The 13,198-nt window shown below is 39.3% G+C and overlaps 1 protein-coding gene across 1 annotated transcript in view; it reads left to right on the top strand.

The window, feature by feature from the left end:
- Positions 1 to 1,295: 1,295 nt before the first annotated feature.
- Positions 1,296 to 13,198, top strand: part of TFB1M (transcription factor B1, mitochondrial) — a 56,861-nt gene continuing 44,958 nt past the window's right edge. Inside the window, exons 1-2 of the mRNA XM_065888962.1 lie at positions 1,296 to 1,474; positions 4,156 to 4,307. Coding sequence (XP_065745034.1) covers positions 1,342 to 1,474; positions 4,156 to 4,307 — 285 coding nt within the window. The 5' untranslated portion in view covers positions 1,296 to 1,341. The remainder of the gene's footprint in view (positions 1,475 to 4,155; positions 4,308 to 13,198) is intronic.

The following is a 13,198-nucleotide window of genomic DNA, read 5'->3' on the forward strand; positions in this document are numbered from 1 at the left end:
TGACTCTACCACTTTTTATCTGGGCAGCCTAGGGCAAATTGCTGAACCTCTCTAAGACTTAATCTTTTGTAACAATTAAGGAGATGATGGTCCTAAAGCACTCGGCTGTGAAGCCTGATACTTTGGAAAAGCTCAGTGAATGTTAGCTATTATCGGTATTATCATGTTTAATTTTCCTTCCCTTTCATCCTTCGTTTTCCAGTTGCTACAAAGAGAGGCTTGCAGGATGAAGGGGCAATAAGAAAAGTCTGGGGAGCTATGCAAGAGGCGACAAACAATACTCAATTCGTAGGCAGATTAGCAGAAAGCAGCCACCACACGCCTCAGGAAACAGATTGGATCTGGGTTCTACAGTTTTCTAGCTTTGTGAGTTTCATTAGGATATCTCACCTCTCTGAAGTTTTTGTTCCTCCGCTCTAAACGAAGGCTAGTAATATTTACCCTATTTATTTCACAACACTGTTAGCGAAAGGTTCAAAAACAAGTATTTTATATATACACGAAAACACTTCCTAAAGCCTAAAGTACTAAACAAATCGGTTTTTCTAATTGATGACATTTTGAAGGGACAGGAGTTGGGTTCTACTCTGGCTCTCTCACGAACAAGCTGTGCTGACGTTGTTTAACTCCTCTGGGCCGCATTCACCTGCCAGATGATTATAGCAGTAACTGCCATCTTTGACTGCGGCTTTACCACACAGCATGCACTGCTCTACGTTCTGGACCTACACGCCAGGTGACCTCTCTCAGCGCCACAATTTTAAAGCAGATATTATGTTCACTTAACAGATCAAAAGAAAAATAGTAACAATAAGGCCAAGAGAAGTTAGAAACCTGCTACCCCGCACCTGCAGTGCTGAGGTTCTAAAAACACCTAACCATAAGAGACTTATTAGCAATCAACAGTCTTGCCTCTAATCACCCGCGACCCCTCACAGCGAGGCTGTAGGTACGCCCATCCACCTGGAGAACTTCATCCACCAATCCCCGGATCCGACCCTCCCCCCGTTCCTGCCCAGGCCCCGCCTCGCCCCGCCCCCGCCCCGGGCCGCTCCGGCCACCGCCCAACCACTAGAGGCCCGGCGCCGTAGACGCCTCCCCCGCCCTCACGTGCGGAAACCAGCGTGTACCCAGACCTCACCGCGCTTAACCGGACGGGGAGCATGCGCCATGTGTGCGCCTGGACTTCCTGTTCACGTCCCATCGCTTCCGGCGGGGTACGTCTGACCAATAAGGCAGGCCCGGAGGCGGGCCATAGTGCTACCCGGCTCTTCGCCCACCTTCACTTAAGGAACCGCGGGGAAGGACCTGCGTGAGACTTGTTCTGTGGGGTTGGGGCTCATGGCCGCCTCCAGGACGCTCGGCACTTTCCGACTCCCGCCGTTACCCACGATTCGAGAAATCATTAAGTTGTTTAGACTGCAAGCCGTGAAGCAGCTATCCCAGAATTTTCTCTTGGACTTGAGGCTGACAGGTGGATGGCTTATCAGTGCTCCCCGGATGTCTTCCCCCCGCGTCCCTGGGGCGTGGGTCGGGGGCGGGTCGCGCGGACCCTGCGGGCGGGTGATGGGGGACAGGCACAGGCGTGTAGTGGACTTAAGTCAGGCTCTTCTGCCGCTTTGAACTGAAAGAACTCCGGAGTCCCGCCGCCCAGGAGAGGTGGAATGCGTTGTTTGCTCAGGGGTGTTTGCCGTGGGCTCTTGAAGGCAGGTTGTACGGACGCCGAGCAAACACTAGGCGTAGAAGGGTTCGCGTTTCCTGAAAGGCGGTTTTGGAATTCGAGTCTCGGTGTGTTAACAATACGAAATACACCGCACGTGTTGACTAGATTGGCTTTTTATGCAGTTAAATTAGAGCAGGGATTTTATCAGTGACAGTGTCGGAAGAGTGTCAGTTTCATGGGATTCGTTATTTAAACGTTTACCTGTTGAGTCTAATCCTTGAGAATTTTAGATTAAACCAGCCCCTATGTGCTAGAGCTGAAGATGGGATATGCGAGTGAGCAAGGCGAAGCCTGTCCCCAAGGAGCTTACATTTTAGTCAGTTTACATTCCCATTCCTGAAGTAACATTTAAAGTACAATAAAATTCACCTGTTTGAAGCGCACAGTGTGATACATTTTGACAAACGTGTATATTCGTTTAACCGCTACCACCGTTTCTGAGTGTTGGTCGTTCTAAAAGCTGAGACTTCAATAATACGATGTATATCAAATGTGTCCACTAGTTCACGGTTGGAGTACTTCACGTTTCTGAGGTTTTGGTATTTCATTCTGTTTGGCCCCTCTTCAGAAACTGAAAGGATCAGTAAATCACACCCCGAAAGTTCATCTTCTGTTAAATGAAGTACAGTCCACAAAGCATGGATAGGATGTTTTATCTTTTGGACATAGAATAGCAGTGTGGACAGGCCAGTAGCAGTATAACTGGGTAAAAATAGCTTAACGTGGTTTCAGTTTTCTCATCTTTTAATTCGAGGAGAGCTCTACTATAAGAGCTTTAAAAGGTTACCCACCTCTCAGATTCTTTGCTTCTGGTAGTAAACCAGGACCAACCTTTATCTACTAGTCATAAGGCACATTCTAGGTATAGAGCACCGTTTTCAGGACTGAAAATACAGGTCTTTAAATTTCCAAAAGAGTCCTTCATGTACATTTTTTCATGTGAGTCTTTATTCACCTTTAGGAATAAATTCTGGAATCTAGGTACTATTATTCCCTGTTCTATAGGAACCAAAGTGAAGGGAAATTAAGGTGCTTGTGTGAGGTGAGAAGCTCAGGTGTGAGCAGAGCAAGATGGAAACCCAAGCGTAGTGAATTGACAGTGCCTCTGATAGTCATTTGTATTTGAATGTTTCTGAAAAGTTGAAGGTGGAACGACTGTCCTACCTACTGTGGTAGCTCTCCATTAAAAAAAAAAAGAGAATATTAAATTCACGATACCTGTGCTTAATGCAGACTCTCTGTTCCCTCCGAGAGGCGTTGGTCTTTAGTGGAGGAAGGATTGGCTTTAGGATTGACACCTGAGCTGGAGTCCCTTCTCTTCCATTTGCTTTCTAGGTGACCTCACCCAAATAAACTAATAAACAAGGAAACCAGGAAGTGTAGAGAAGTTAAACTGGGATAGTAGTTCTTAGTTAATGTGCTGTAAGGATTTGCTGTGAGAAAGCATGTAAAGCACCTGTAACAAATAGGTGGTCAGTGGGTGCAAGTTTTCTCCTGGCGCCCATTAAAGAGAAAACTATTTTTGGATGGTTGAGAGCCTGTTTTTGCCTCTAAGCCTACAAGGGTTGGTTATCAATAATAGAAGCAAAAATGAGACTGTAGTGAACAATGCGATGGAGTGCTGGTATGTTTTCAGTGGCTAAATTTCCACTATCCCAGGAAGCCCAACTGCTTGGATTTTAATATCTCAGTCAATAAAACCAGTCTGCTGTTTGTTTTCCCAGAAGTGATGGTTGATTGCAGTGAATCCCCAGTAGTCTGCTTTTCCATGATTTCTTAAGGTCTGCTTACTTAGATCGATTAATTAAAAAATGAATTTTCTCATATCAACTTGCACGTTTGCAAAGCTTAAAAAGCCTCCACTGCTAAATGTCACTTTTTCCTGAAAATAACCGAGAATCCAAGTTTCTGCAAGTCCTCTCAGCTAGGAACTTGTTGCCATTGCCCTATTGACCACCAACCAGATGCCTGCTAGTAAAAAGAGAGACTGCCAGCACTTTCTGCTTCTGGAGTTTTAACTTGCAGCACTGGAAATTCTGAGCGTGAAACTCATCTTGCTTATTCAGGTATTCAGCGTTCAACAGCTGTAGAGAAGTGGTGCGTGCTTTTCCAGGCAGTTCTTCATAGGAATTGATTGGTTTGGCAGAGAAAGACCATGTCGGCTAAATTTACGTTAAGGAAATTTGTTACGGTAATCTTATTTTTATTAAGGGTTTGGTACAATTCACCAGTTATATGGTAGAATGTTGAATGGCCCCTATATGTTGGTTTAGGTTGAGCGTTAAATAATAGGATAAATATTCAATATATTATATATAAAAGATTAGTTGATTGAGTAATTGCTGATAAGAATTGGTGTAGATTATTTTTCTTTTTAAATTCCATATGTTGAAATTTGCCAAGGTAATCGACTGAAACTTTCTTTTCTCTAGATAAAATTGTAAGGAAAGCTGGCAGTCTGACAAATGCTTATGTTTATGAAGTGGGCCCTGGGCCTGGGGGAATCACAAGATCCATTCTCAATGCCGGTGTTGCTGAACTTCTGGTGGTTGAAAAGGATAGTCGATTTATTCCTGGATTACAGGTGAGATATTTGGTGTCTTTTTTAGGAGGCAAAAACTCAATATAAATCTTCAAACAACGCTTCTTAAATCCCAGGGTATCCAAGGATTCTGTAGTTTGCTCCTCAAAGTACAGCTCTCCAGGCTTCGTTCCAGAGATTGATTCCATAGTCTGCAGTGGTATAGGAATCTGCATTTCTGGCCAGCATGCCCACATGAACTGTTGGCCACAGCTTGAATAAACCTGCTTTATGCATTGATACTAAACAAACTAATTGCCTTGTGTGACCTTTTTTTAATCTACTAATAGCTGTGCATGTCATGGCCCATTCTTTGAAAAATAAGTAAAACTAAGTAATGCCAATACTGATTTCTGAGAACCTCATTTAAATTCAGAAAATCATGTCTACAAGCAAAAGATGAAGACGTATGCCTCATCGAGAGAGACTAATTGTTAAGCTTAGGCATTTGTATAAGGATTTTTTAAGTGAAGAAATTAAGTTGTACCATTGTACATGTAGAGTTAAGATGAGGTTTAAATGAAATGATACATGCATCTAAAACAGTAGGTGATGTCATATGGGAAATATTTGAAGGAGTTGGGTGTGTTTCAACAGGAGAAGAGAAGCCTTGAGTGAGGGGATTGACAGCTGCCTATGAGAGGTTGTGGTGGGGGAGGATCAGCTTGTTTTGGTTTTCTCTAGAAGGGAACTAAAACAGGTAAGAACTGAGGGGGGAACTAAAACAGGTAAGAACTGAGGGAGGCAGACGTGGATTTAAAATGAGGAGGGACTTATATTTTTGAAACAGTGGCAAACAGTGGAACAGATTATATCGGGGATCTTGTAAAGGAAATTCTTCATGGGGGGCACTTAATGCACTTAAAAGAGTCTTTGTTTGATTCCTCTGCAATTCTGAAACTTTCAAAGAGCCCTTAGCCTTTAGTTCATATGAGTAGCAATTTATTAGGCGCGTCCAGCAGAACAATAAAAGTATCTACATTGTTACTTTCATACCAGAGGACAAATTGGTTTAAAATTAGGACGTTCTGATACTTTTGTATGAATTAATGGATAAACGTTTAATTTCCGCCGGAACAGTTAGAAAAATTTTGTTTGAAAATCTAGGGCTTTGTGTTCATGCCTCTGAATTTTTTTTAGAAACCTAGTGATTTTTTTCTCATTATTTTGCTATTTCTAGTTTTTATGCTTTAAACAATTATGTATTTTGTTTCATCTAATTTTGCCAGCCTTTATTCATAGAATTGGTTTCAGATTTATAACTTTATTTGAGGAAAGAGCGGTGTATCAGTGGGAGGTGGAAGTGATGATATTGTTATTTTTGGTGAGAGCATAAGGTGATAAAAAGTAACTGAATAACACTATGTAATTCCCTGCAGGTTTATTTATCTAACCCTTTTGTGGGCATAGAGAAGAAGACTCATCTGACCTTTTTCCCCTTAAAGGGACATCTTAACCCTAAATCTCACCCTCTCTTATGTGTAATTCTTTCTCATTAGGCAGGGAGGTGAATCACATTTCTCATCGCCAGCTTAATTTATATATTCTCCTCTCTGATCTCAACTAAAGATCTTTGAAGAAAGACTAAAACACAACTGTACTCTTCTCACCTGCCCACCCCCACCGCCTGTGCAAGTTCCTGCATTCCTAACCTCTGCCTTGTTTTATTTGTCTCGTGAGATTTATTATCGTCTGACACACTATACGTTCTTCTTTGTTGTCAGTCTCACCTCGTGGAATGTGAGCGTCATGAGGGTAGAGATTTTTGTTTGGTTTGTTCCCTGACATGTAAGAGTGCCTGGCACATAGCAGCAGGTGTTCAGTAGTGTCTCACGTGGGAGATAAATAAATGTTGCTCTGTCTTTGTAGGGATCTATCTAATTAGCTGATTAAATATGTTATTTAATGGTGAAAGTGAATAGTTGTGTAGCATTGATTATCAAAAGAGTTTTGTTGTTTTTTCCCTAACCATGAAGGTTGATTTCAAGGTAAATTACTGTGCAAGAAATGTGTATTTGACTTCTTTTTTGTCTCTGTAGAAGAGGCAAAATTAATTTTTAGTGTCTTATATGCAGGAAAGGAATTTACGTTAAAAAGAAATGTTGGGTACTAAAATATCAAATAGACTTCTTTTTCCTGTAAAGAATGTTTCAATATGTAAAACCACTTTCTTTTAGAGGCACTAAATTAATCATAAAACTCAGTGAAGGCAGAAGGAGAGTGATCTATTTTAAGGATTCCATTTTAGTGATATCTAAGCTAATAGAATTACTTTTTAAAGAAATTGTAATAATTTATAAGATGTCTGCTAGCTGAAAGTATGTCATTTGTAGCTTAATTCAATTCTTAAAATATTATCACGAGGCAGCCTAAGGGAAAGAACATAGTGATAACATAGGTTTCACCATCAGCATGTTGTAATGTAAGAAAACACGTCTGATACGTGGAAGCATTGTAGTCTGAGTTTGTAGCGAAGAACAGACTGTTAGCATCAAATGGCTTGTGTTTGACTTCAGGCTCTACCGTTTACTATTTATATGACTTTGGGCAGGTAACTATCGCTCTGTGCCTTGGTTTGTTCATAGGATTGCTATGGATTAAATGAATGCCTTATCTTAGTGGGCACTCAATACAATTTTTTTTTTTTTAAAGAAGATGTTGGGGGTATGAGTTTATTAATTTATTTTTGCTGTGTTGGGTCTTCGTTTCTGTGCGAGGGCTTTCTCTAGTATGGCAAGCGGGGGCCACTCTTCATCGCGGTGCGCGGGCCTCTCACTATCACAGCCTCTCTTGTTGCGGAGCACAGGCTCCAGACGCGCAGGGTCAGTAGTTGTGGCTCACGGGCCTAGTTGCTCCGCGGCATGTGGGATCCTCCCAGACCAGGGCTCGAACCCGTGTCCCCTGCATTAGCAGGCAGAGTCTCAACCACTGCGCCACCAGGGAAACCCTCAATACAATTTTTGTTATAAGTACCCCATGCCTTGGGCACTTTTGGTAATTAAGGATTGTTCATGAGACTGCTGATCTGGAAAGAGGTATAGGAGAAAAGTAATGTTGTTCCTTTGGAGCACTGGAAAATCCCCAGTGCTGTAGAAACATGGGGACTTTCTCCAACTCATCACACTAGTATTGGACACGTGGAGGTTCTTTCTCTCTTACTGTGGTTGCATTTTCTTGTGATTGTGCATAAAACTTAGTTTTTATCATGTAGAGTTTATCAATTTTTTTTAATTTGATGCTTTTTACACCTTAGTTTTAAAATAATTGGCCCAAACTAAGAATTTCTCCTACATTTTCTTCTGGATGTTTTATCTGGATGTGGAATCTTAAAACAACAACAATAACAACAAAACAAAAGTGAACTCCTAGATGCAGAGAACAGATTGGTGACTGCCAGAGGCTGGGGGTTGGGCTTGGGTGAACTGGGTGAAGTTAGTCAAAAGGTACAAACTTCCAGTCATAAGTCCTGGGGATGTAATGTAGAGCATGCTGACTACAGTTAATACTGTACTGTATATGTTAAAGTTGCTAAGAGAATGAATCTTAAAAGTGCTCATCAAAAAAAAAAAAAGTGCTCATCACAAGAAGAAAAGTATGTGTGTGGTGATACTTTCACAGTGTACACATATATCTAATCATTATGTTGTGCCCCGGAAACTAACATAATGTTATATGTTAATTGTATCTTAGTTTTTTAAAAGTTGTGCTAATTGAGTTGAAAGCTTATTTCCTGAATAATGTACAAATTCTTAGAATCATAAGCAACATAAGATCCAGTGGTTTTCAAAGTTCAGTTGACCCTAGAACAACACGGATTTGAACTGCAGTGGTCCACTTATACACAGATTGTTTTTTTCAGTAAATACATGCAGTACTGCACGATCCAAGGTTAGTTGAATTTGAGGTTGAACAGGTACAGAGGGCTGATTATGGGACTTGAGTATCTGAATTTAGGTATTCTCAGCAGGTCCTAGAACTAATCCCCTGCAGATACCAAGGGATGATTGTAAATGGGAAGGAGAAAAATAAAATCCCTCTCCAATTTTCCAAGTGTTGATTAAGTAGAGACCTTAATTTGGTAGTTAGAGGGCCGCCTCGTTGGTTTGCTCCAGGTGAGCCAAATTATAAACTGCCAGAACTTGCTCTCCTCTTGTTCTAAACATTCCACGACAAAACAAAAATAACAGTGAAAGGCAGAAGTCTCACTTTGATCTTCTTTTTGCACAATGAGAGGAACATGAACCTTGAAAATCTACAAATACACAGTTTGGAGTAAAATATTACAATAAATCCTTATGAATCACTAGGTAATATTAGTTCCTTACAATGAGCAGAAAAATTATGAAGGTATCTCTAAAATATTTTCAGTAAGGAAACTTTAGACACTAATCTTAGCGAGATCATTCTAACTCTAAATTCTCAAAATGGAGTCAATATAATTTGCTTCCACCTTACCCCATATAAGTGCATGAAATTTTAGCACTTAAATTTAATGCATGTTTCAGAGTCACAGTACTTTGAGAAATTAAAAAAAACAAAAAGCCAAAACCCAAACGAAGAATTTCTCCTGTCTTCTAGAAGTTTCATAGTTTTAACTTTTACATGTATGCCTATGACACATTTTGAGTTAACTTTTGTGTATATTGTGATGTGAGGGTAAAGATTTTTTTTTTTGCACCATTTGTTGAGAATATTATCTTTTCCTCATTGAGTTGCCTTGTTACTGTTGTCAAAAATCAATTAGGTTTACGTGTGTTGGTCCATATCTGGACTTCCAATTCTGTTTTATTGATCTATAGGTCTGTGTTTTCACCAATACCAATCTGTGTTGATTACCGTAGCTTTATAGTAAGACTTGAGAGCAGGTCATGTAAGTCTTCCAACCTTGTTCTTCTTTTTCAAAATTGTTTTTGCTATTCTAGATCCTTTGCATTTCCAAATAGTTTTAAAATCATATTGGCAATTTCCACTTTGAAAAAAAAAGCCTCACGTGATTGCTATTGGATTAAAACTGTAGATCACTTTAGGGAGAACTGGCATCTTAATAGTATCGTCTTCTGATGCATGAATGTGACATATTGCCCCATTTATTAGGTTTTCTCTAATTTCTCATGGCCATGTTTTATAGTTCTTAGTAGACAAGTCTTGCACACCTTTTGTCAGATTTACCCTTAACTATTTCGTATTCTTTGATACTGTTGTACATGGTATTGGTTTTTAATTTTAACTCAAAGTTGTTTGTTGTTACTATGTAGAAATACCATTTTTTTTTAGATATTGACTTTGTATTCCTACAACCTTGCTATACTCACTTATTAGTAGCTGTTTTATAGATTTCCTTAGTATTGTCTGCATATATTATTTCATCTGCAAATAAAGACAGTTTCACCTCCTCCATTCCAATCTATTTGTCACTGTTTTTCTTCATCTTGCACTAAGACCTACAGTACAGTGTTTAACAGAAGTGGTAGGAGTGAACATCCTTGTCTTTCTCGGGTCTTAGGGGAAAAGCATTCAGACTCTTAACCATTGAGTACGATGTTAGTTGTAGGTTTTTCCTGGATCTCCTTTTTCCGGCTGAAGAAGGTCCCTTCTGTTCTTAGTTTGCTGAGAAGTTTGTTTGTTTTAAATAATGAATGGATATTGGATTTGCAAGAATACATTTTCTGAGTTTTTGAGATAATCGTATGGTTTTCTTTTTTAACATAGCAAATTATATTGATTTTTCTAATGGTAAATAAACCATCTGTAGAATCTGTAATGATGTCCCCTCTCTCATTCCTGATGTTGGTAATTAGCATATCTCTCTTTACTGGTCAGTCTGGCTACAGAGTAGTCAACCTTATTGATCTTAAACAAAAACAGCTCTGGAATCACTGGGTTTTCTCTATTTTCTTATTTCATAGATTTCTGCTCTGAAATTTTTGTTCCTCTTGCTTTGGGTTTAATTTGTTCTTTCTGTAGTTTAAGGTGGAAACTAAAGTCATTGATTTGAAGCCTTTCTTATTTTCTTATAGGTGTTAGTACAATAAATTTCCCTCTCAGTACACCTTTAGGAGAATCCTACAAATTTTGATATGTTGTTTTCATTTTCATTGCATTCAGAATACTTTCTAATTTCCTTTTTCTTGTTAATATTTTTTGAGATATTAAAGAAAGACTTTAGCTCAGATTTCCCTTATAGCTTCTTATTTGACTTGTGGATTATTTAGAAGTGTATCATTTAGTTTGCAAATTTGGGGGCTTTTCAGACCTCTTTCTATTATTCTAGTTTAATTTCATTGTAATCAGAGAACATACTTTGCATGAGTCGAATCATTTTTTATTAATTCAGACTTGTTCATGGCATGTGGAATATGATCTGTCTTGGTAAACGTTTCTTGAAAAGAATATGCATTCTGCTGTTGTTGGATGCAGCATAAATTTCAATTAGGTCAGTTGGCATTACTCAAGTCTTCTATCTCCTTAGTGATTTTCTGTCTACTTGTTCAATCATTTATTGAGAGAAAGGTATTGAAATCTTGTACTCTAATTGCAGATTTGTCTGTCTCTCCTATCGGTTTTTGTTTCACCTATTTTTAAACACCGTTTTTAGGTGCATAAACATTTAGGATTGTTATATCTTTGTTATGGATTGGCTTCTTTATCATTTTGAAATGAACTTCCTGATCCCTGGTGATATTCTTTCCTCTGAAATCTACATTGTCTGATATTAATATAGCCATTCCGTCTTTCTTTTGATTAGTGTTAGAATGGTATATCTTTTCCACGCTTTTTACCTATTTCTGTTTTTATATTTTAAGTGTGTTTCTCAGAGGCAAGTGTGTAGTGGATCTTGCATTTTTCCCACCACTCTGGCCATCTCTGCCTTATGTATTAGTTTTCTATTGTTGCTGTAACAAATTACCACAAATTCAGTAGCTTAAAGTGACAAATTTTTATCCTACAGTTCTGGGTGTCAGAAGTCTAAAAGCAAGGTCAGCAGGGCTGTATTCTGCTGGAGGCTTCAAGGGAGAATGTTTCCTTGCCTTTTTCAGCTTCTAGAGGCCACCTGCCATCATTAGCTCATGTACCTCTCACTTCTACATCTCTACTATTGCCTCTAATCCTCCTGCCTCTCATCACCTTTGTGATTACATTGGACCCACTTGGATAATTTAGGCTTATTTCCCCATCTCAAGATCTTTTTTTTTTTTTTTTTTTTGTGGTACGCGGGCCTCTCACTGTTGTGGCCTCTCCCGTTGCGGAGCACAGGCTCCGGACGCGCAGGCTCAGTGGCCATGGCTCATGGGCCCAGCCGCTCCACGGCATGTGGGATCTTCCCGGACCGGGGCACGAACCCGTGTCCCCTGCATCGGCAGGCAGACTCTCAACCACTGCGCCACCAGGGAAGCTCTGCTGTCATTCTTATCTTTGCTTCTGTCTTTTTTCTCTGGCTGTTTTTAAGATTTTTTTCTTTATCACTGGTTTTGAGCATTTTCATCATGATGTGCCTTGGTGTCATTTTCTTCATGTTTCTTGCACATGGGGCAGTGAGAGCTTCTTGGATCTGCAGGTTTTCCTGCACTTCCTGTTGTCCAGTGTCTGAATATTGCCTCAACTATTTTGTCCGTTTCTCATTTAAGGCAAAAGAATGTATCTGGTCTCCTGTATTTCATCTCGACCAGAGTAAGAAGCTCTAGGAGTCTTCCTGACCGTTAAGTTATGTGTTTATTTCATGGAATTTTTGAGATAGTAAGGCATTGATTATTGTTAGTATTACCTCCGGGATTTTATAGTAGGTAAATAGAGTGATTATTTCTTGATAGGCAAAGTAGAGAGTTCATGGCACTGAGAATCAAATAGGCTGATGTTCAGATATCATATATGTCACTCACTAGCTTTGTGACCCTGAGCTTGCCTTTGAATCTTTTGTAGCTTCAGCTTTCTCATCTGCAGCATGGGAATGATAGTTATCTTTTGTTGTTATTACAAGGATAGATAGAAATTTATGTAAAGAGCCAGGCCTATTGCCAGTAGTCAATAAACGGTTACTATTATAACTATTCTCCTTCCCTGTCGTCTTGTAAAGGGACATATAAAGTAATCTAGTCATCCTGACAAAAGGAGCTGTTTTTAATCAGAGGTAGTAGAATTTTGAAATTCTTTCGTCACTAGCAAATTTTAAATAAGGAGGACTTTCTGTTGTGATAATTACATACTTTACACATGTAAGTTACTTGATATAGCTATAACCGTAGTTAATCATAACATAGACAGCACTCAACCAATTAGCAAAAGGTGACTTACAGCCAAAGTGCTTTCCTAGTCCACTGTAAGTCGTAAGTACAGAGATCAATGCTAGAAGCAGACCCACTGACAAGAGCAGGAAGTAACAATTATTACTGTGGCAGAAAAGCTATAAAAAGCAAATATAAAACTGAAAGAAAGCACAGCACTAAGGGATCATAACCATTGAGGCCTTTGCTCTACAGGCAGCAGTGACCCAAGTCATCAAGAAAGGGTGAAATTGGGTGCATTGTTCGTGGGGTAGGAAGAGAATTGTGCAATACAGTTTAGAAAGATTTCCACCTGTGTGTTTCTGTTGAAGAAATGTTAACACCTAAAGGAGTTACATTGGTTGAATAGAAAATTTATTAAATCAAACATCTAATTCCTTGATGAGTCTGAGTAAGTGAGTTTCTACTGTACATGTTCTGGTCCTGTTTAAAAAGCAAAGCAGGCTGACTTTTTGAAATCATGCTGTAATCTTCACCCTTAGAAAAGTCATTTGTAACATTATCTTAAATTCCTTTTGAATAATAGCATTAGTCTTTTCTCTGTGTTCTATATAATAAAAAAAACTTTTTTTCACCTATTGTGTTTCATACTGTAGATCCCTTATCATATAGTTT

The sequence above is a fragment of the Phocoena phocoena genome, chromosome 12 (genome assembly GCF_963924675.1).
Source record: "Phocoena phocoena chromosome 12, mPhoPho1.1, whole genome shotgun sequence".
In the NCBI taxonomy this organism is placed as follows: Eukaryota; Metazoa; Chordata; class Mammalia; order Artiodactyla; family Phocoenidae; genus Phocoena; species Phocoena phocoena.